Source organism: Macrotis lagotis, chromosome X (genome assembly GCF_037893015.1).
Source record: "Macrotis lagotis isolate mMagLag1 chromosome X, bilby.v1.9.chrom.fasta, whole genome shotgun sequence".
Taxonomy (NCBI): domain Eukaryota; kingdom Metazoa; phylum Chordata; class Mammalia; order Peramelemorphia; family Peramelidae; genus Macrotis; species Macrotis lagotis.
This window is the reverse complement of record NC_133666.1, coordinates 155,881,834-155,906,982: the sequence shown is the minus strand read 5'-3', so window position 1 is coordinate 155,906,982 and position 25,149 is coordinate 155,881,834. Positions and strand designations below refer to the sequence as shown.

Sequence of the window (25,149 nt, the reverse complement as noted above, 5' to 3'; positions counted from 1 at the left end):
TGTAAATTCTCAGTCCCCCATGGGCAAACATGTCAAAGTTGATTTTGAATTTGGCCTTGCATATCTCTCCATATTTTCTCAGAAGCAGGATCAAGTAAAAAGAATGACATACAGCACAAAACTATTCCATTTGTTATTTTGTTATAAAGTATTCTGATAAACCAATTTGCAATATAATATTGTGGATGAATCATTTTTAGTGAAGACAAAAGTTAAACTTAATCATTACTGCATGCTGCTCTTTTAGCTGTGGAGCAAAGAATTGCATACCAACAAATTAAGTAATTTTTCATATTTTTAGGAAGAATGTTAAGGTCATTTTTTGTTTTAAATATACAGTAAGATTAACTCAATTTTTGACAGTTGAAATAATTTCTTTTTTGCCCTTAGGCCATTTCTTCTCAAACTACACTTGTCCATAAAGTTCTGAAAACTTTGACTTGAAAGTCAAGTTCTATTATTTTTCCTTTTAAAAATATTAAGAAGCAAATTTTATATAAAGAAAAATCAAAAGGTATTATGTATGAAACTAAATTTTTTATTACATATTTTAGAAAAACAATGTTTATATATATTAAATTTAACAGTTTAATCACAATTTCTTCATTATGTCTCCTTATATATTTTTTCTTCTGTGCACTTAAAAATTATTGATACTCTTTTTTTGGAATGTTGTTTCATTTTACTATTATCTATTACATGCAAAGATGTTTCCAACATTCATCTTTTTGTAAACTTTTGAGTTTCACATTTTTCTACCTCCTTCCTTTCCCTGCCCCATCCCTTCCCCATGAAATTGAATAATCTGATATAGGTTATAATCAGAACTAAAGGCGGGGGAGGGGGGAGAACCGGAAAAACAGAAAAAAATAAGTTTTAAAAAGTGAAAATAATATGCTCTTTTCTTCATTCAAACTTACTAGTTTTTTCTCTGAATATGGATGGCATTTTCCATCTCAGTGTCTTTGATCACTGAAGTACTGAGAGTTGATAATAACAGTGTTGCTGTTAATGTGTACAAATTTCTCTTGGTACTGCTTACTTCATTCAGCATCAGTTCATGCACGTTGTTTCAGGCTTTTCTGAAGTCCACTTCCTCATGATTTCTTACAGAACAATAGTATTCTATACTCCATAATTTGTTCAGCAGTTCCCTAATTGATAGACGTTGTCTCATTTTCCAATTCTTTGCTATTACCAAAAGAGCTGCTATAAATATTTTTGTACATGTGGGTTCCTCCCCCTCCCTTTTGATCATCTCTTTGGGAAACAGACATTGTAGTGGTATTTCTGGATCAAAAGTTCTCTACATTGTTTGGAATAGTTTACAACTCCACCATTAGTGTATCAGTGTCCCAGTTTTCTCATATCCCTCTAACATTGATCATTTTCCTTTTATATCATTTTAGCCAATCTGATAGGTGTGAGGGGGTACTTCAGAGTTGTTTTAAATTGCATTTCTTTTATCAATAATGATTTAGAGAATTTTTTCATATGACTATAGATAGCTTTTAATTCTTCATATGTAAACTGCCTATTCATATCCTTTGACCATCTATCAACTGGGGGATGCTTTTCTTTACTTTCACCACCCATTAATTCACCATTCCCCCAACTCCCAAACAGAAACCTTTCCCGGAAACAAATATATATATATATATATATATATATATAATTAAGCAAAACAAACCTACACATTTACCATGCCTGAAAATAAATGTATACTCCTGTGCCTTTAGTCTATCAATTGCCAAAAGACTGAATAGAGATTTCATCATCTGTCTGTTGAAAGAAATATTTAATTTTCACTGAATGGTATTTTCAGTTGGTTCTTAGAAATGTAGATGGATCATTCTTATGGTTTTTTTAGATTGTTCTTTTGTTAATGATCTCCAGATGGGACAGTTCTATTAAATTTATTTACATAAGCATATTTTCCTTGTATTGCTTGTTTTAAGGAACTTTACACACCTTTGCAATTTTAGATTCATTCATTCTGTTTAAAATATCTTGGGAAAAATATTCATATGCTAGAAATAAATACTGTATCATTTTAGAAGAATATTTAAGGGGATAATATTTTTAGCTTTTTTAATAAATTTTTCTTCTATATTAAATATTTATCAATTCCATGTAAAAATTTTTTTAACAATCATTTAAAAAATTTTTGAGTTCATAATTGTCTCCCTGCCTCCCACCCCTTGAGAAGGCAATGATTAGGATATTATTTATACATGTAGAATCATGCAAAACATTTCCATAATAGCCATATTGTAAAAAAAAGTATACATTCAAGAAAAATAAAATGAAAAAGTATGTTTCAATCTGCATTCAGTTCATCATTTCTCTTTGTGGTGAACAAAAGCAAAAATTCACCATGGGTCTCTTGAAATTTTCTTGGATCATTCATTGCCTTGATCAAAGAAACTATGTTTTTCATAGTTGATTATTGTTACAATATTATGTTTAATGTGTATACAATGCTGTAGGTCTACTCCACTTTGCATCAGTTTATATAAGTCTGGGTTAGAATTTTAAATAGATTTTTTGCATTTTATCAGTCTTAAGTATTTTTTTTAAATCTTATCTCACTTTTGTGAATTTTTCTTTTTTGTTCAACATTGTCTTTAACATTTTTAATCATTTTTTTTGTGAATTTTAAAAAAAAAGTTTCTACGTCTTTTATAGCTCAAGAAATGTATAAAAACTCCAGAAATTCCTTCCAAACATGTTAGAAACTGGGTCCCAAAAGTCTTGGAGCAGCGACGACAAGGTTTGGAAGCCTATTTACAGGTAAAATGTCTTTTCAACTTTTATAAATTGTGGGAAGCAGGAATTTACACTCTGACTCATTTATTGAATTTATCATTTCTTAAAGTGAAAGTTCTATTTGTACAGAAAAGGTAATTTAAAATAATTTGACTTGATATTCTCCTATATTACTTAGAGATGAAAATGGAAATTTAACAAATCTAACCTTTATATTTCATAAATGATAATTTTAGAGATTGAAGATGAAGTTACTTGCATTTTTAGTTCAAAGAAGTATAAATTAGGAAGAAAGACATTTTGATAAATGCTTTATTCACTTTTAACTTTAAGTCATCTTTTTAATGAATACTTTCCTAACTTCATTGGGTCCATAATACTCACCTGAAGAGGGACAAATGCAAATATGTGTGTATTGGTTTAAAGTATGTAGACATTTGCCCTTTTTTTTAAACTATAAGCCAGGCTGTTATGATCAGAAGAGAATGAGTGATATTTGTTATTTTCTTGGCCTACTAAAACCACTAGAAAGGAGTCACTCACTCTGATGGAAAGCCATGGTGAAATATCCATTCCTTCCCAAAGGAAATCATCATAAAGACATGGATTTAGAAGTAGTCTATCTCCTTCATTATACAGGTTAAGATCACAAATACATTAAGTAGCATAGTCAGAATTAGAATCCATATCTTCTATCCAAATCCAAAAGTTTTGAACTTTGAATTTTGGGGGGGTGAAAATCATCTCTGTCCCTGGAACATGTGTGAAGAACTCTGGGATGAATTAAGGGCTCATCTATGGTGGTTAGCAAGTAAAAAAGGAAGCAAAAATTATTACAAAGAAGCTTGAGAAATTAAAGAGAAAAAAAATCACTCCAAGTCCTTAAAATGGATGGTGAGTACAGACACCATGGTTTAAGGCAGAAGGTAGACTAAGAGTTACAGCATGGTGGACACTATATATGAAGTTGTCATTTAAATTTGGTATAGGATCCAGGAGTTAGACTTGTTCCCAGAAATATAATTTTCAAATTGATTGGTCCCTTAATGAGAGAGTAATTATAAGTCCTTGGAAAGTGACCTCCATTTGTAATGTAAATTTAATGTAATATAAATACTAGTTACAAGTGTTGGTGCCATTACCAGAGGGAGTCCTTTACCTTATCCAAGCTGCTGGAAAGGGAAACAGGGGGAAATCCTGTAAATATCAGTAAGAAATCCAAAAGGAGTTACTCACAGAAAGCTATCTCCTCTCTTTCTTCATTCCAGATTGATTCTTATCTTCCCCATTCTTCTCCAGTTTAGGGTTTTTTTTTTAACTTTACTTCAGATTATCAAACTCTCTATACTTCCTCCTGTAAATCAACTTCAGGTTGGCTAATAAGTATTTGGAAGTGACTGAAAATGTTTGGGATTTCCCAAAGGGGCATTCATCACTTTGCCATCTCCTCTCTGAGGCTGAATGTATCTTCAGCATTGCCTTCCCATGCAAAGTCATTCTTCCAGATATCTTTTGGTGTGGCTAGTATGAAACATAATACAAAGTTTTAATGAAATGTCAGGTGAAGATGGGGAGTTGATAGAGAAGGAATGAACTGAACAGTATGAGGAGAATAATCTATGTACTTATGAAGGTAACAACAGAAAAGTACACTTAAATATTTCCTCTCATCCAAGGGACAAGAAGGGGCAGTTGCTTCTTTTTTTAACCTAGATTCAGGAGAGAAGGACTGTTATCTCTCTCTCTCTCTCTCTCTCTCTCTCTCTCTCTCTCTCTCTCTCTAGGTTTTTGCAAGGCAAATGGGGTTAAGTGGCTTGCCCAAGGCCACACAGCTAGGTAATTATTAAATGTCTGAGACCGGATTTGAACCCAGGTACTCCTGACTCCAAGGCCGGTGCTTTGTCCATTACGCCACGTAGCCACCCAAGACTGTTATCTCTTAAGTGCAAGTAATGTCAGCTCACTAGACTTGTTCTGATTAGTACTAGACCTATTGGTCACAATCTTTATAAATCCATATCATCTGCATTGTTGACTGAATCAGAAACCTCAGTAGCAGCAGTGACAACACCTTCATAATATTTGTAGGAGAGGGCACAAGAGCACAAATCCAGACATCTTAACTGTGGAAAGTCTTCATAGTATTAAGATAGATAACAAATCTCTATTCCTCTGCCAGGCTTCTCCTTGTTCCAGTGTCTTTTTTCCCCCCATTATTTTCCAGGAAATAATCCTGCTTCATTTCCCCTATTATACAAGATAAATTCTACTGCTAAATTCTGGTAGTGTTTTTCATCTCCCTAGTAATTCTGATACATGGTTACATTAACATATCCAAAATACTGTTCTGGATTGTGGAAGGATGGATAAAAAGGAGAAGGGAATAAATGTGAAAAGTAGAGGAGGCAATTTCTCAAAGGAAAGAATCCCTACTGTATATAAAAGCTAAGAACCAAGCATGATTCTTAAATATGAACTTTGCTAAAAAATGCTTAAGTATAAGTTCTAGAATATATCAGGGAAATACATAGATATGTGTTTTGTAATTTCTAATGTAATGTCTCTATCTATATATCTGTACACACACACACACACACACACACACACACACATATATATTATTAGACATGTTAGCAGACATGTTAGCAACAGTCTAGTCCAGCTTTCTCTCTTGACCAGTTAAATGTAAACTCAAGAGATTATGTTATTCCTTTTATTTGTATACTCAGTACTTAGCATATGTCTGACACAGAACAAATGCTCAGTAATGCTTGTTGACTGCATTACAAATTATGAAACTGAGACCCAGAGGCATTAAATGAATTATCCAAGGTTAATTCCTGTTTTTCTTAGTCTTAGAAAATAGTTTTCAACACCAGAATAATCTCTGCATGTCCTTTCTGGAAAATAAGAAAAGACAGTGTGATAATAATGCCTCATTTAGAGAATTAGAATACAAGTTAACTTAAAACTAATAATCCGATTCTCTGTGTTTTTGTTATTATTTTCTTAATGTTATAGTCAGCAGTATTAAGGATATCAGAATCTTTGGCAAATGGAAATGTAGGGAACTCAGAGTCTCAGAAATATGCTCTGTGACCATGTTCTTTTCATAGGAATAAAAGCAACTTGCACAGATAAAGAGAAGCTGTTAGGTTTAGTTGGACTGAATGTGAAATGTGAAATCAAAGCCTAGAACATAAAAGTGAGAAGTTATCTCAGAACTGAGAGAAAAAAGACTCTGGGTATCTGGATTCAAGAAACTGGAGCAAAGAGAGAACTAAGCTGTGGTTCATAAGGGAGTCAAAAGGAAATCATTGGCTTGCACACTTAACCTGAAAAGAGTGCCCAGACTGAGGAAGATCAGCTCTTTCCCTAATTTTCCTTCCCTATAAAAGCAGGGGCTATCTTTGACCTCTTTATATATTCCCAGTGCTTAGCACAAGTGATTGCCATATAATAGATACTTGAATGCTTCTTGATTGACTGATTCTCTACCCATAAGTACTGTAATATCATATAATCTGCTGTTATATGACCAAATATTTCCAAGAAATTGGATTTTGATTTAACAACAGAGAAACCAAGGTTTAACTAGAGAGAATTATACATGTAACTTAAGGCAGAGAACCCAATCTCTCCCCTAGGAGTCAAAAATGTTTCCTAATTGGGTGTTTGGAGCAATTGTGATGAAACTCAGAACTTTTTTAATCTAAATTTCCTGTCCAAATGGACTTTACAGGCCATTATTTTATCCCCTAAGCTTAAAATGAGCTAATTATTATAATAGGACATCACATGATTAGGAAAGATACCAAAATACAACCATTGTACTCTCATTCTCTATGACTTAGAACAGGGTATTCTAGAAAAGATGTGAAATACATGGCCTGAACTATAGCCAGATTAAAAAAATAATTGGGAAGCATTTTACAAAATAAATAAAAAATATAACAACATTATAATGATGTTAATGTGTGTATGTATTTATATATGTATACATATGCATGTATATATACATGCATGTGTATATATACATATATGTGCATGTGTGTATATATATGTATGTGTGTATATGTCATTATGTAACCCACAGGTATCCTAATGGTTTTGTGGTCTTTGTTCCTGTTTGAGTTTGATACCAGTGTTCTAGAGCAGGGTTGTCCAACCTTACTTTTAAAAATTTTTATTGAAACAATAGACAATATATTTTGATTTGCCATTTTAGTGAAAGCCCTGGGGTAGCTTCCTTTACTAAAGCATTTAGTAAACCTACAGGAAGTTGTATAAAATCACCCTGAGGGCCACATTTTATACAACCTGTTCTAGAGCCAACCTGAAAACACATAGGCAAGTTTCCATTACTATTAATCTATTCCTTTTCAACTTGAAGATAGCTTCCTTTTCTCCTTTGGGATATTATTCCTTTTTTTAATATAAATATTTTATTTGTTTTCCAATTACAAACAATAGTAGTTTCTGCCAATCATTTTTTTGCAAGGTTTTGAATTTTACAATTTTTCCCCCGCCCTGCCTCCCTTCTCTTCCTTCTGCCCCCACCAGAAGGCAGTCTGATAGTCTTTACATTTGTTTTCATGATATGCATATATCAAAATCAAATGTGTTGAGAGAAAAAACATGGGATAGTATTTTTAAGAAGTGGAAACCTAAAGGAAACAATCATTGTCATAAAATTATAGTCACCCACTTTTGTAAATCTCTCTTACTCCAAATTAACATGATTTTTGAAAACTGTGCAAATAGGGTAATAATGCTTCAACAAATTCATTAAGTCAACAATAGATTCTTGTAAACTTGCTTTATAGGATTCAGTCATCTAGTTGATTCCCTAACTTTATAATTGAGGAAACTAAGGACAAGAGAGGGAATTTATTTAACCAAGGTCAAAAAAGGTAGAACTGAGCTTCAAACACATTTTATTTAACTTCAAACATATCTATCTTATGTATTTACCCTTGAAATACTCCCAACTTTTTCAATTCCTAGTTTTATTTTTAGCTTATCTGATCTTGAAAAGAATTATTATGAATAATTATTGTTATGAATTTCTCATTTATAACAAATGATTATTGCTATATACTTATTAATTAGTCATTCTTCAATGTTATCTCAGAAGGATCTTAGTTCTTGCTTTAATTAAAATGGCATTATGAATTTCCTGAAGACCAGGTCTTGTTTACAATTTCAGGTATGTATGAATAGAGATCAAGTGTATCAGTTTGTTTTGATTCCAATAAATTTGTTTTCTGACAGATGTTATAGTCACTCTTATTTACAATTCGTCAGATCTGTGGGATTTGTTTAGTTTATATATTTTGTAGTAGGAAAAATAAACTAGGCTAATTTTTCCTTTAAAGCTATTGAAAGTTCTCCTCAAGACTGAGGCTACATAGCTACCAGGTGTTCTAAGCATAAAAAAAGTCAGTAAATGAGTACTTGTATCTCTTCTATTAGACTTCTAGTTAGCTACTTGTATGTGGCTAACAAAAAGGTAGGGAATCTACATTCTGCTATATCCTTATTCAGCATCCTTTCTATGCTGTGTCTGTGTTGATATGTTTTTGTTGTTAGATCATCTATAGGATTTCATTTTATTTCCATTCCAGAAATGATGCGCCAAATTACCCAAATCAGGTTCAGGGTAATATCACTGGCGATATTTGGTACGTACTATAAGAAACCTTGATTTCTCTGTGTTCAATCAAAATCCAGTTTTTGGAAATATTTGGTCATATATCACCAGATTTTTCTACTGCTTATAGGCATTCAGCAATGAATTGAATATATAAATATATTCTATGTCTTTAAGGACTATGACCTAAAGATGGTAAATGCTGCAAACTGTTGTTTGTTGAGTTTGCTCAATTTTTTTTTTTTATTTCAGAGTTGTGCTCCCTAAGGCTCAGTAGTGGTTGTAGGTTTGGGCCTAACTTGGATGGAATTTTGGGATTATCCAAGAATTCTATTAGAGGAACTACTTTGTAATTTTTAAAGTGAGATTGGGAAGCCTTAGAGAACCACTTCGCTAACTAGTTGGGGATACATTTCTCCTAGAAGTTCAGAGACCTTTCTGGATTTAGTAACACAAACAAATATGCTAAATGAACCCTACTGATTTGCTAAGGACAGTGGAGGTCTCATTAGTTTTAAAAGTTTAAAAGGATGGAAGGACACCTTCTGCTCTTTCTCCTATAAATAATAACTTTCCTTCTGGGACTTATAATGAATACTAGATGAGAAGCCCTAGGGCAGGCCCCAATCCTAGTAGAGGTAGCACTTGAGGCAACACAAGGTCTGGTCAGAGGGGTGATAGTGGTGGATATTTAGGCACTGGGTTTAAGGGGATCTTGAACATAGTATAAGAGAGCATCACCTGACCTGGCTTTTGAGGTCCAACACTGAGGTATCAGCAATAGCATTGCCTACAGTTGCAATCCACAACAGGAATATAGTGCTTGACCCTGACAGAATAAACAGTGTGGGCTTCAACAGCCATAAATTACTAGAGCAGGCATGATTAGAGTGAGTAGTAACGTGGCCCTAGGAGTAATGGGTAATGGATTGCACAAAGGCACAGTACAAACACCAGCCAATGACTGGGGCCCCAGAAAAATGGACACTGGATAGGTCAGCAAACATTGTACCAGTGTAGTTGAATGTAAATTCAACTGAAACGGTGGCCCCAAGTCAAAATGACTACTAGAAGAATTAAAGTCAAGAGATTAGTACCGCTCTGAATGGGAACAGTTTGTTGCTAACTTGGAGGGAAAACTGAGCCAACATAAAGCAGAGATCTGGTGTACAGGACTGCATATTCTCATCTGAGTCAGAACACTCACAAGTATCAAGATTGGTTTGTTGAAAATGATGGGGAAATACAGAAATTGCTGAATGAAAAATGAGAACTCCACACTCCAACAGGATAGTTCTTTCATTTCTAAGAAGGCAGCATTTAATTCCGTCAAAAGTAAAGTACAAGTGAAGCTTAGAGAGATGTAGTACTCTTGGCTCAGTACAAAGGCAGATGAAATTCAGTTTTATGCAGACAGTAATAAACCAAAGTGTTTTATGTTTCCCTGAGATTATTTATGAACCTATGATGCATCTCAGCTACTCAGTGCTGATGGAGTTACATTGATTAACAATAGGGATATGATCCTAAAGAGATGGACTGAACCAGTGGTGGGATTCAAATAAATTAACAACCAGTTCTCTTCCCTTGTGACTATTTTAGGAGTACAAAAATATACCCTAAAAGGTAGTTTAACATTTCTTGAAATATTTTGTAATGCTCAAATAAGAGCAATAAAAGAGGCACACAAAACTGGATTATATTTTATTACTCCCAGTAAGCAAACATATGCTTATAGAGCACATGCAGCCACTTGACCACAGCAGCTAATTTGGAACATATGCAAAACCAAAACTCATTCTACCTATTCACTTTCCTTCTTCTACTTCCATGGTTTCTAAAATGGGTGATAAGATAACCCTTGAAATCTATATTTCTCTTTTCCATTGTGTCCCAACTTCCTACTGGTTTCACTCTTCAGGAAACACCAGCACACTCATAATATCTTGGGGGAATTTTGGGCATAACACAAAGTGAAAACAAATGACAGCTTGTCACCCCCTGGTTATTTGACACATTTTCTCTTTACTTTATGTTTCTTTACTGCATTAAAATATAGTATTTCATCAAAGGTATCATGAGTTTTAAGAAGTGAATAAATAAATATTACAAGCAAAGTTCCATTAAGTTTTTTTCACCTGTGGATAGAGTGAACATTACCCTGGGTACTTAGAAAATGCTGTACAGATGAATGTTAAAAAAAGAGTAAGAAGATGTGGAACCAAGATGGTGGCAGGAGAAGAGCCTCTCTTTAGGTGCTCTCTCTCCAAAATATTTCAGAAACCTTAAAACCGTGGCACTAATCCAGTGAGGCAATTCTCTAGCTCAAGGTAACCTGGAAAATAATGGGAAAATTGTGTTCCATGGGGTTGGAGGGGCAGCACTGAGCCAGAGCAAAGGAACTTCAGCCTCCCAGGAACAGCCCCAGGGTGCCTGGGAGAGCCGGCTCCCTGCAGCAGAAGCAGTTTCCTGACCTAAACCCCAGGGAGCATCAAACACAACTTGGAAGATGAAAAGGAAGACTTCTGCCAGAGTGAACATAAAGCCCAGGCCCTCATCAGGGCCATGGCACGTAGCACAGCCCAGATCCCAGGAAATGGAAGCAGCCCATGGAGTCACCAGTGGGAGCCTCCAGGTAGCTTTGCCCTGAGTACTCAGATCACCGAACATAATGGAGTGGAGGGAGACTGCCGAGGTCTGTCCTCTGTCCCTGGAACAGAACCCTGGGGCTTTGACCACATTCAAACCCTGGTCGCAGTCAAGGCCCCTATAGAGCAGGAACCTGCCCCCCCCCCCCCAACAGCCCCATGGCAGAGGGGTGAGCTTGTGGTCATTCACAGACCAGAAGAGCAGTCAGAGCCTCATACACTGAGGCCTTTGTGGGGGAGTGTCCCAATAATATTCAAAAGCTCAGGAAGCACCCCCAAACCAGTCACAGGCTGGGGAAATGAGTAAGCAGGAAAAAAAGGAACCTGACCATAGACAATTACTCTATGGGACCACATAGAGGACCAAAATACTCAATCTGAAGTTGAGAAAAGGGGCGGCTAGGTGGCGCAGTGGATAGAGCACCAGCCCTGGAGTCAGGAGTACCTGAGTTCAAATCTGGCCTCAGACACTTAATAATTACCTAGCCGTGTGGCCTTGGGCAAGCCACTGCCCCATTGCCTGGCAAAAACTGAAGAAAAAAAAAGAGGCTCATAAAGTTGAGAAAGTACAAGCTTCTGCTTCTGAAGACTCCAAGCCCAAATATAGAAGTTGAGCTCGAGTTAGGATAGAACTCAAAAAAGATTTTGAAAATCAAGTAAGGGAGATAGAAGAAAAATTGGGAAAAGAAATGAGAGAGATACAGGAGAAACATGAAAATGAAGTCAGCAGCTTAGTCAAGGAGATCACAAAAATGCTGAAGAAAATAACATGTTAAAAACCAGCTTTGGTCAAATGGATAAAACAGTTCAAAAAGTTATTGAGGAGAAGAATTCTTTAAAAAGCAGAATTGGTAAGATGAAAAAGGAGATAAGAAAGCTCTCTGAGGAAAACAAATCTTTCAGATGTAGACTAGAGCTAAAGGAAGCTGATGACTTTGCAAGAAATCAAGACATAATAGGAATGGAGAGAATCTACCAATTTGCTCCAAAAAAAGACAACCCCCAGGAATATTATAACCAAGTTCCAGAACTCCTAAGTTAAAGAGAAAACATTACAAGCAGCCAGAAGGACACAATTCAAATATCGTGGAGCTGCAGTCAGGATCACACAGGACTTAGCACCAACAACATTAAGGGCTTGTAGGGCTTAGAATACAATATTCTGGAAGGCAAAAGAGCTTGGAATGCAACCAAGAATCAACTACCCAGCAAAATTGAACATCCTCTTTCAGGGGAAAAGATGGACTTTCAATGAAACAAGGGGAATTTCAAATCTTCCTGTTGAAATAGCCAGAGCTGAAGCGAAAGTTTGACCTTCAAATACAGGACTCAGGTGAAACATAGAGAGAGTGGATGAGAAGGGCAAATTATGAGGGACTTAATGATGATGAACTGTGTGTATTCCTGCATGGAAAGATGATACTGATAATACTCATATAATAACATATAATACTCGTTTAATAGAGTAGGTAGAAGGAGCTTTTATAGATAAAGTACAGGAGGGAGCTGAATTTGAAGATATATTGTAAAAATGGAGTCAGTGGGTGAAAGGGAAATGTACTGGTAGAAAGAGAAAGGAGAAGTAGAATAGGTTAAGATATTTCATATAAAAGATAGTTCATGTAGCTTTTGCAATGGTAGGGAAAGGGGGAAGGTGGGGGGTGGAATGAGGGAACCCTCATTCTCATCAGAAATGACTGAGAGAGGAAACAGTATACATACTCATTAGGGTATAGACACCTAGGAAAAAAAGGATAGGAGGACAGGGGGAGGGGAGGGGGGATGTGGGTGATGGAGGAGAAGGTAGATCATAGAAGAGGATAATTAGATATAACACATTTTCTTTTTTCCTTTTTCCAAAGTGCTGAGATTGGGTGGTCTGTCTGGGCCATGGGGCTGGGTGGTTCCTGCAGGGGTGGTATGTATACTTGGGGCCTCTAGGCCCCAGGACTGGTCTTCTGTCTCCTGTGCCACTCAGCTACCTCACAGCACATTTTTGAAGAGGGGCAGAGTGAAAGGAGAGAGAAAATACAATACATGGTAGTGGGGAGGAATGGGTGGAAGGAATTACAATCAGCAACAGCAACTGTGGAAAAATATGAAAGTAACTTCTGTGATGGACCTATGATAAAGAATGTGATTCACCCAAGATATAGTTGATGGTATCAGAACACAGGCTGAAACACATTTTTTTTTCTCTCTTTTACCTTATTTCTCATGAGGTTTCATATTTTTGTGGGGGAGGGGTAGTATGTTTACTCTTTTTTATGAGTTTTTTTGAGTTATTTTTATGAGTTATTTTGAGTTTTACAAATTTACCCCAATTCTTGCTTCCCTCCCCCCCCCCCAACCCTGCATAGAAGGCAGTCTGTTTGTCTTTACATTGTTTCCATGGTATACATTGATCCAAGTTGAATGTGATGAGAGAAATCATATCCTTAAGGAAGAAAAATAAAGTATAAGAGAAAGCAAAATTACATAATAAGATAATGGTAGAGAAAGCAAAATTACATAATAAGATAATGGTTTGTTTTTCTAAATTAAAGGTGATAGTCTTTGATCTTGGTTCAAACTCCACAATTCTTTCTCTGTATACAGATGGTATTCTCCATCGCAGATAGCCTCAAATTGTCCCTGATTGTTGCGCTGATGGAATGAGTAAGTCCATCAAGGATGTTGATCACTCCCATTTTGCTGTTAGGATGTATGCTGTTTTTTCTTGTTCTGCTCATCTCGCTCAGCATCAGTTCATGCAAATTCTTCCATGCTTCCCTGAATTTCCACCCCTCCTAATTTCTTTCTTTTCTTTTTATTAAATTTTGTCATTAATATGACTTTATACTTTACTAAAATATTCTTGTTTAAGAGTAAATATAATACCCTCTCCCCCACAAAAATGTAGAACCTCATGAGAAATAAAGTAAAAGAAAGAGGGAAAAAATGTGTTTCAGTCTGTGTTCTGATACCATCAGCTCTGTTTTGGGTGGATCACATTCTTTATCATATGTGGCACAGTAGATAGAACACCGGCCTTGGAGTCAGGAGTACCTGACTTCAAATGCGGCCTCAGACACTTAATAATTACCTAGCTGTGTGGCCTTGGGCAAGCCACTTAACCCCATTTGCCTTGCAAAGAAAAAAAACCTAAAAAAAAGTTCCTACAGGAAAATTTTCCTATATCCCAGAAGCAGAGGGCAAATTGAGAGGATACATCAATCTCCCCTTGAAAGAGATCCAAAAAAACCCCAGGAATATCATAGCCAAGTTCCAGAACTCCCAAGTCAAAGAGAAAATATTACAAGCAGCTAGAAGGACACAATTCAAATATCATGGAGCTGCAGTCAGGATCACACAGGACTTAGCAGCAACTACATTAAGGGCTTGTAGGGCTTGGAATACAATATACTGGAAGGCAAAAGAGCTTAGAATGCAGCCAAGAATGAACTACCCAGCAAAACTGAACATCCTCTTCCAGGGGAAAAGATGAACTTTCAATGAAACAGAGGAATTTCAAATGTTCATGTTGAAACAACCAGAGGTGAACAGAAAGTTTGACCTTCAAATACAGGACTCAGGTGAAGCATAGAGAGTGGAGGAGATGGGTAAGATATGAGGGACTTAATGATGATGAACTGCATGTATTCCTGCATAAAAAATGATAGTGATAATACTCATGTGAAACCTTTCACTCAATACAGTAGGTAGAAGGAGCTTATATAGATGGAGCACAGGAGAGAGCTGAATTTGAAGAAATAATTTGTAAAAATGAAGTCAATGGCTAAAAGGGAAAAGTACTGGAAGAGAAAGAAGAGGTGGAATAGACTAAGATATTTCATATAAAAGATTTTTTTTTTGCAGTGAGCTTTTACAATGATATGGAAGGTGGGAACATGAGAGGGAATGAGGGAACCTTCACTCTCATTAGAAGTGGCTTAGAGAGGAAACAGCATACATACTCAATAGGGTATAGACATATAGAGTAAGAAGGAGACAAGGGAGACAGGGGGAGGACGGTGATGTGGGTGATAGAGGAGAAGCTAGATCATAGGACAGAATAGTCAGATATAACACATTTTTTTTTCCTTTTTGCAAGGTGCTGGGATGGGGTGGCCTGTCTGGGACGATGGGGCTGCGTAGTTACTGGGTCTCTGGGGTGGTATGTGGGCTTGGGGCCTCTTGACCCCAGGGCCAGTGATCTGTCCACTGTACCACTCAGTTACCCTACAGCACATTTTAGAAGAGGGACAGAGTGAAAGGAGAGAGAAAAAATAAAATAAAGGTAATGGGGAGGAATGAATGGAGGGAATTGCAATCTGCAACAGCAATTGTGGAAAAATGTGGAAGTAATTTCTGTGATAGGTGATGATGAACTGCATGTATAACCACCCCAGGAATTCTTTAAAAATGAGGTCAAGACTTTTTTTTCCTGATCATGACTTTAAGGTATCCCACTATTTTTTAAATTATCTTTCCTGAATCTGTTTTCCAGAGCAATTGTTTTTTCAATGCAATGTTGTTTCACATTTTCTTTTAATTTTTCATTCTTTTGGTGTTGAAGTATTGTGTCTTGACTTCTCATAAAGCCATCAGCTTCCTTTAGCTCCATTCTACATCTGAGGGATTATTTTTCCTCAGAAAACTTTCTTATCTCCTTTTCCATCTGGACAATTCTGCTTTTTAAAGCATTCTTCTCCTCAATAACTTTTTGAACTGTTTTATCCATTTGACCAAAGCTGGTTTTTAACACGTTATTTTCTTCAGCATTTTTTGTGATTTCCTTGACTAAGCTGCTGACTTCATTTTCATGTTTTTCCTACATCTCTCTCATTTCTTTTCCCAATTTTTCTTCTATCTCCCTTACTTGATTTTCAGATCTTTTTTGAGTTCTTTCCTAGCCTTAGCCCAACTTCTATTTTTCTTGGAGTCTTTAGATGTAGAAGCTTGGACTTTTTCATCTTCAGATTGAGTGTTTTGATCCTCCTTGGGATCATAGACAAAGTATTTGTGAATGGTCAGGTTCCTTTTTTTCTGTTTACTCATTTCCCCAGCCTGTGTCTGGTTTTAGGGTGCTTCCTGAGCTTTTGAGTTGTATTAAGACACCCCCAAGAACCTCATGTGTGAGGCTCTGACTGCTCTTCTAGTCTGTGAATGAACACAAGCATACCCCTCTGCCACGAGGATGAGGGGGTTCCCTGTTCTATGGGGGTCTTAGATTGCAACCAGGGTCTGAATGTGGTCAGAGCCCCAGAGTTGTGTTCCAGGGACAGAGTACAGACCTCAGCAGTCACCCTCCACTTCCTTACCTTCAGTGCGCTGAGCACTCAGGGTGCAGCTGCCTAGAGGTTCCTGCTTCCTGGCTGCACAGGCCTGCTTCCGTTTACTGGATCTGGGCTGCCATGGTCTCACTGAGTGCTGAGACTGTGCTGGGGACCTGGGCTTCGTGCTCACTCTGACAGAGATCTCCCTGCTGATTTCCAAGTTGTGCCTGGTGCTCCCTGGTGTGCAGATCAGGAAATGACTTCTGCTACTGGGAGCAATTGCTCCCAGGCATCCTGGGGCTGTTCCTGGGAAGCTAAAGTTTCTTCACTCTGGTGGGGCTGCCCCTCTAACCCCATGTAACAGAGTTTTTCCACTATTTTCCAGTTTCCTTGGGCTGGAGAATTGCCTCACTGGATCTTTCTGTGGGTTCTATCTCTCAAAAATTTAGTTAAGAGTCATAATTTTAAGATATTTTAAATATTTTGGAGAGAGCACCTAGGAGCAGCTCTTCTCTTGCAGTCATCTTGGCTCTGCCCCCAAGAATTTCCCTTTCTCTTATGTTTACTCTTAAACCAGAATATTTTAGTGATGTGTAATTAAATTAAAGAAAAAATAAAAATTGAAAATATGAACAAAAAAAGAGTAGGAAATGTAAATATGTAATTTCCACATTGGGGAGCCACCCAGGTACCCACCTTAGAGAGAACCCTGATTTCAAGTGCCATTTTAACAACCAGTTCTCTGAACTCAAATAAAATTAGGTGTCGGTTCTGTCAAACTGGTGCAACCCAGCTTAATCCCACCACTGGACTGAACATGTCCATAATGTTCTTACCAGTTGTCCTCAATGCAGAGGCTATTTGACTGTTTACCTCAAGTTGAAGTCAGTCAGTCCCTAGCTGAAGTTCTAACTGAAGAAGGTTTTTGAATGCCATTAGTCTCCTTTCAAATGGCAAGGCACTTGGTACTGATTCTATTCCAGCTGAGATCTACAAGGTGGATGTCCATTGTTCATCTAAAAGTTGATTGAAATTTTCTAGGTTATATTCATGAAGAAATTATCCTTCAAGAATTCAAGGATGACTCCCTCATCCATCTGTATAAAGATAAATGGAATAGATTGTCCTGTGACATTGGTAAGATTCTTGCCAGAGTTCTCCTCAATAAACTGATTCTTTATCTGGAAGATAATCACCTCCCTAAGAACCAGTGTAAAAACAGAAAGGTGGAGGAACAGCTGATAATGATGTTTGCTGCCCAACAACTTCAGGAACAAGTTCTGTATACATTTGTATATCTGACCGAGGGTTTATGAAAAATCATGTCAAAAATTTCAGTATTGTACATCAATCTTATAACAGTGTGCTTGCTCCACTTCTAGATAGTGGCCAATACTCTCAAGATTTCCCAGTCACCAAAGGAGTAGAACAAGGATATGTCCTTGCTCCCTTGCTTTATAACATGATGCCTTCAGCCAAGTTATCAAATGTCTTCACTGAGGATGAACATAATAACATCAAGGTCAGCTACTGCATTACTGGTAAATTCTTCAACTTGAAAAGGCTACAAGCCAAGACTAAAGTGGAGGCAGTGTTGGTGCATGATCTTCTGTTTGCAGATAATTATGCCCTCAATGCAGCCTCTATTGGGATGCAACAAAGTGTAGATCGATTCCCTGCTGCTTGTGCTAATTTTGCCCTAACAATTAATACCAAGAAAACATAGGTGCTCCATCAGCCAGCACCACATCATCAGTTACAGCAAATGAAGAAGTTTTGAGTACTGTGGACAAGTTCACTTACCTTGGCAGTGTTCTTTCCAGGGAGGTACACAGTGACAATGATGTTGACACACTCATTGCAAGAGCTAGCCCAGTATTTTGGACGTTCTGAAAGAAATATTGGGAAAGAAGAGCTATTAGACTGACTGCCAAAGTGAAGGTGTACAGAGCTGTTGTCTTGAACTCATTGCTATATGCTTGTGAAAACTGGATGGTTTTCTAGAACCATGCCAGGAAACTGACTCACTTCCATTTAAAGTGTCTTAGGAAAATTCTGAAGATCATATGGCAGGAGAAGATATCAGACACTGAGGTCCTTTCTCGAACTAAACTGCCTAGCATTCCAAAATTACTACAGAGAATACAACTACAAAGGGCTGGTCATGTTGTTAGAATGCCAGATGTACGTCTACCCCAAAAACTATTTTATGGAGAGCTCACTCAGGGCAAGCACCAGGGGGTCAGAAGAAGTGATACCAGGACACCCTGGAAGTCTCTCAAGAACTTTAGAATTGTACAGCATGGAAGACATTGGCACAAGACTGCCTAGCATAGTATGCCCTCCTCAGAGAGGGTGCTGTCTTCTATAACCAAGGCAGAATTGAAGCAGCTCAAAGGAATGTGACATTCCTAAGTTTTGAGTACACCCCCAGGAGTTCACAGGAACTATTTGTGCCCAACCTGTGGTAGAGCATTCTGAGCTGGTATTTCTCTGTTAACCATGGTCAGACACATTGTAATTTTACTCAAACATAGTGATGTCATTTTGGTCTTCTTTGATAACAAAGGACAAAAACCAACCAACCAATGTTTTCCTTTGCTTACTGTAATCTGAAAGTGATTTGGTCTATGGAATTCTACCCTGGTGAATGCAGAAGTAGAAGGGAGCTTTTTAATAATTTGTTGAACAAGTAAAAAATTTTATGTCAAGATATGGCCTTTGAGGTTTTCATCCCTGAACCTGGCTATTTTACTGACTTGAGTTAGGCCTGGCTCAGTTTAAATATTATTATCCAGATAAATAACTTATTAACAATATTTTTCTTTATCCCCCTCTATTTTTCTGTCTTAATGTATTCATGTGTCTATATCATGTGTCTGTTTCTAGCTATCCATGATCCCTCTAGATAACAGACTTTTTTCATATTCCTTTAATTTTATAATTTGACTAAATAGTGGATGCTTTAGGGAAAGTTAAGATTATATCTGAGTTCTTAAATTTCTTAGTTTTTTATTAAATAAAATTACAATTCATAATAATTGTGATAATTACAATTGCAACTTTTATTTTAAATTAGTAACTAAAATAGTTGATAAATCCAAAGGTACTTAGGTAAAAAAAGAAAGGATTATAAAGTTTGGATAGTATGAAAATACTGTAGCATATCTATGGCAGTGGTATTATAGATGCTTTAAGTATAAAGAGACAAACTGTTCTTTGTCCTCATTAAAGACTGTACAGAGTGTGTTAAATAATATTAATGGCTAGAATTGTCAGTACTTAACAGTACTTTCCTTGTTCAAGTGATTATATTGATCGATACAGACTCATTGTAACAAGAGCAGATTATTTTACTGATTTTATCGAAATGTTAACTAAGTTTGTTAGAGTATCACGTTTCTTTAAATAGATCTAGATGATGATGTAGATTAAGAAAAGCAGACTGCCATCCATCTTTTTTGGATCCAGTAATAACTTAAATCCATCATTGTTTGAAGCTGTTTTAGACTCTATTGTGCATACATGTTTCCTGAGTGCCTGGTCAGAAGTCCTATAACTGTTTCATTTGAAAAAGGTTTTTCAGTCAGGAAAACCCAAACCACTCCTCAGAATTTGACACACATTTTTCACCTTGATTGGTAAGGATACCTAGCAATCAAGTAAAATCCTTGAGAACATGCGTTGCTTCAGTTTTGTTCTGACATCCTCAGGACTTAGCATAGAACATTGCACATAGTAGGTGGTTGACAAATAATTGTTGAATGGAATTGAATTGGCAAAAAAGGGGTTTTAGAGATTGTTTTAAAGTTCATTATTTTAAATTCTTTCTGTTGGTGAAGTTGTGATCTATTTCTTCTCATTCTGTTCAGTTTCTGTATATAACATTTATGAGTCAGGAAGAAAGACTATTCCGATATACCAGAAACCTTTCTTTAGATCTTTTTACATTTCATGGCTGTCAGATGGTCATTTAATTTCTCATCTGCTATCACTCTTGCCCAATGTCTGGTCCACTTCTTTTTCTGTTCATGATGACCCATTTGCTATTTCTTGCACTTTGGAAAGGTACTAAAGCCTATTGGATTTGGTCAGCAATTTCATCACTATGTAGAGCTCATATGACTATTTTTATTATGTGGGAGCTAGAGAGAAAGAGAGAGACAGACAGACAGAGATAGAGACAGACAGAGACAGACTCAAAGAGAGAGATTTCTTCTACCATAGATACACAATTGTATTGTGTCTCTGTATATATTATACATGTATATTATCCATGTGTATATACATATACATATATATGCATATGCAGGATGTTTATGGATCCATACACACTCATACAAGGCAGCTAGGTGGTGTTGTAGTGGATAGGAAGCCAGGCTTGGAGTCAGCAAGATGTGAATTAAAATCCATCTTCAGACACTTATTAACTATGTGATCCTGGCAAGTCACTTAACTCTGTATGTCTCAGTTTCCTCAGTAAAATGTTAGTCCTTCATTTTCAAAGCAGACCATGACATCAGGGAGGTGATACCAAAGCAAGCACATGAATTGGATTGAATAAGGGAAGTGTTGTGCTAAGTCACCAGCCTTACTTTCTCATCTAGAGTCATCTGGGCCAGTGTCCAGATATGAATCAGGATAACTTGAAATGACTCTGGATGCAAGGCAGTCAGGATTAAGTGACTTGCCCAAGGTCACACAGCTAGTTAAGTGTCAAGTGGCAGAGGCTGGATTCGAACTTCTGTCCTCTTGACTCCAAGGCAAGTGCTCTATCCACTGTATCATCTAGCTGCCACTCTTTAAATGAGCTGGAGAAGGAAATGGCAAACAACTGCAGTATGTTTGTCAAGAAAGTTCCAGAAGGGGTCACAAAGAATTGGACACAACTGTAAAACAGTTAAGCAAGAAAAATATATAAACATATAAATAACTAGGTTTGCATATATGACTTTTCTTTTTTTGTTGTTTTTTTTCAAGGCTGTGGGTTGTGACTAGTCCAAGGTCACACAGTATAAGATGCACCTTTTTTTTAGGGTTGTTTTTCTTTGTAAGACAATAGGGTTAAGTGATTTGCCCAAGGTCACACAGATAGGTAATTATTAAGTGTCTGAGACTGGATTTGAACTCAAGTCCTCCTTACTCCAGGGCCGGTGCTCTATTCACTGTGTCACCTAGCTGCCCCAGACACACTGCTTTTTGAAAAATTTGGGGTCTAAAAACTGGGAGCATCTTATATAGTGTTGTAGATATTTTTACTTGATTTCCTGCTTTTTCACGCTTGGTTTTGTACACATTGTAGATTTTTTTACTTGCATTTCCCACTTTTTTATGCTTGTTGTCTTTGTGTTCATTGTTTTGCATTTGTTACTGGTATATTAGGTTATGTTTTGCCATATTCTGCCCAGAAATGGCTCAGAAAAGATTTTTGTACAGTGCTGAATTCAAGTTCTAAGTGATCTAGTTTGCAAAAGTGAATGGAAATCGTGCTGCAGAATGTCAGTTTGGTGCTCCTCCAATTGTGAAAACAATTCAAGCCTGACTATGGGAAGAAGAAACCCTACTGAAAACAACATGACAGAGAAGGCCATGAAAAACAAGTCAGCCAAATGGCCTGAATTAGAGAGGGAATTGAAGAGATGGATTGAAGAGCAAAGGGCAAATGGAATTCCTATGTCCAGAAAGATGGTTCTGCATGAGGCCAGAAGAATTGCTGATGGAAAAGAAGTTACTGATTTCAAAGGAAGACTCAATTGGTACTTCAGGTTCATGAAATTGAATGAGCTAAGCATGTGTCCATGCACCAGACTTGCCCAGGCAGTGCTTATGGTCAACCCCAGACCAGAGCACAGGTAAAATAGCAGTCAGAACCCCTCTCCTAAGACAGTGATTTGTCATCAAACACAGATGAGGACAAACTAATAGATGGGAGTTTTGACAGTGATGAGAAGTATTAATTTTATGATGAATAAAACTTGAGTTCAATAACTTTATGTAATGCAGTTTTTTTTTCAAATTTCAGGCCCCAAAATTAAGGTGCATCTTATACATGGGGAAATACAGTAAGTGTCTGAGGCTGTATTTGAACTCAGGTGCTCTATCTACTGTGCTACGCCTAACTGCCCTTGTGTCTATAGCTTTTTAATGGTGTGTACACACACACACACAAAACACCTGCATGTGTGCTTTTTCTTGGAGATAAATTAAGGCATTCTTATTTAGGGTTGGTCAGCAGGCTAGTAGCAGTCTTGTATGAGTAAAACTATACTAGTTTTTTTCCTCAAAATTTAAACTCTTAAATCTAGAAAAGAATCAAGATGTCTTGAAAAATCTTATATTAGGAGATTGAGGCAATAATTTAAAAGATTTAAATGATTTATGTTTTTGTGACATGAAAAGTTCAAGAGACAGTTTCCGGATCACTAATAATTTTATTTATTATCACTAGCAGATAATTGACAAAATTGTCATTTGGCTTTCTCTTTTAAATCAAAGACAAATCATGAAGGCCTTTCAGTACTTACACTTTTATACCTTTGGAAGAATGGGTGTTTCTAATAGGCAGAAATCAATTTTGATTACTTAAAAATTAATGAGAGAATGAATATTATAATGAAAGGGACTAAAAGATGTGACTTTGATTATGTCACCCTTACTTTTTCTCTATTTAGACCATTTCTACCTTGGACAATCTAGACAAAGGGATCTACTAATGGGCCAGAATTTACCTAGATTAGATTCTTATTGTTAGATTTTCTAGATGGATGGGTTCCTACACAAGTAGGTAACCTGAGGTTTTGGGCCATCACATCTATCAACAAAGTCCTTCCAAGACTGACTGCGTAGCCTTCAGGGATTTATTTTCTAAGTGTGAAAATAAAAAAAAAAGAAAAATCTTAATCCTTTTAATATATGGTTATTAATATAAGCAAGAAATAATAATTTAGCTCATTTTAATAGATTTTTAATCTGAATAGGAATTTAAAGATTGTTTAGTTTAGCCACTCACAATTTTTCAGAGAAGCAGACTGAAGCCCAGAGAATTTGCCCAGGATGACAAAACTACCAGGTAGCAGAACTAAGATTCTAACCTAGGATTTCTGATTCTAAACTCACTTTTTCTTCTAGTGCATGACACTACTTCTGTGGAGAAGAAACTTAGAAGTAAGAAAAAAATTTTTGTTCAAAAGGTCATTGGAAGATATGAAATAGACAATTCAGATGGGCAGAGCTTATCCATTAGATCAACAGATAGTTATGGCAGACAGTTAACTTAGAAATTTTGACCATTTGATTTGTCAATGCTAATGAAAAAATCTGGGTAGTCCATTATGTGTCTTTTTAATGAGATAGCATTTTAAACATTAATATAACAAATAAATGTCAGTTAAATAACTGCAGCAGTAAGAGTAAGAGTCAAAATAGAAATCGCTGTTACCTGTGGTTGGATATGATATTTAAGGAAACTTAAGTCTGGAGTTCCATTCTTAGGCAAGGAAGTAGTTTCATTTCTCTTAACTACCCCAATTAGCGTTAAGTTGTCATCTCACAGGTTTATATCATTGACCACCAAAGGACTATATGAGTGGATGTAGATGATCAGATTTTAATTAGTCTTAAATCTGCAAATTCTCATTCTGAAAACATTTCATGGATCAAAACTGTAACCTGTAACCAAGTTGTATTTCACGAGGTTGATGATCACCATTTGATTTTTTAAAATTAAATTTCATGGTATAGATCACTTAACCATGATAATTTTTTCTCTGTTGATTATGTCTGAATATCTATTCAGGTAAGCTTATTTTGTGAAATCTGTCATTGAGTTTTGCAAAGATATCTGCTGTCTTCCTAAAATGGCAAGTTTTTTTTCTTCTTCATCTAGTACTCTTCTCGATCTACAAGTGAAATAAAAAGTGTGCAAACTAAGCAAGACAGGAATGAGAACTGGAACCTTAATTTCATTAAACACTTTGTAACTGGTAAAGATTAATGTATGTATCTCTTGTTAATTCTTTCCAATTACTTAGTTCATATAAATTCCCAAGCCTCGTTAATTATGCTGAAGTCAAGTGGTAATTTTTAACAGTATTTCCACAACAAGGGAATTTTACTGGTGTAACCTTGCCCTCTCATAGAAACTCTCAACAGATTAGGCCCTCTGACTGGAGTCCATTCATTTTCTGCACAAGCCTAATTGCTGCCGACTAGCTGCCACAGGTACCTTGGATAGTGTACGTTTAAGGAATACAGGTACTTCTGAGAACAAATAAGGAAAGATTAATTGTTTGTTTGTTTCATCCCAAGAGAAATGTGGGTGCTTAATCAAGAAAAATAATTTCTTCTGTTGATTTGGCTTATTTGGAGAAGGGATAATTGTGTAAAGGGAGGTGCAAAATGATGCATTTTATAAGAAATATTGCTGTTTATTCACACAAGAGGCAAGGGTACAGTGAAATAAATGTAAGACATTGAAGAAATTGATGAGGATAGCTCACATTTCTCATAGTAAGTAATCTGGCTGTTGGGCTTTTATTTGTACCAATAGTTCTGGGTAGTATTGTCATTTGTTTTGTCTGCTTCTTCAGAAATCTAATCAAGAAGACAATAGTGTAAAAAAACAACACCACTTTTCCAAATTGTTCTTAATTGCTAGAGCACAGAGTGAGCTAAATGCTGTGATGTTTCCAATTAAAGAACCTGTTTCAAGCAAGTACCATTAAATCTATCTTTCCCAATCTGATAAATAAGCTATCAAAGAGTGGAACAGATTAATTGAAAGCAATTAGTTCCAGGCTTCTTATAATAGTGAAAGTAAACC

The 25,149-nt window shown here is 36.4% G+C and overlaps 1 protein-coding gene across 7 annotated transcripts in view; it reads left to right on the top strand.

The window, feature by feature from the left end:
* Positions 1-25,149, top strand: part of SNX24 (sorting nexin 24) — a 292,731-nt gene that overhangs the window by 152,531 nt on the left and 115,051 nt on the right. For 6 of the 7 annotated variants that reach the window (XR_012471564.1, XM_074201089.1, XM_074201094.1 and 3 more), the window contains one exon: positions 2,689-2,793. The exons of the other annotated variant lie outside the window; for it this stretch is intronic. Coding sequence is in view for 5 of the 6 variants with exons in the window: in XM_074201089.1 (XP_074057190.1) it covers positions 2,689-2,793 (105 nt within the window). In the remaining variant the exon portion in view is untranslated. The remainder of the gene's footprint in view (positions 1-2,688; positions 2,794-25,149) is intronic. 7 annotated transcript variants of the gene reach the window in all.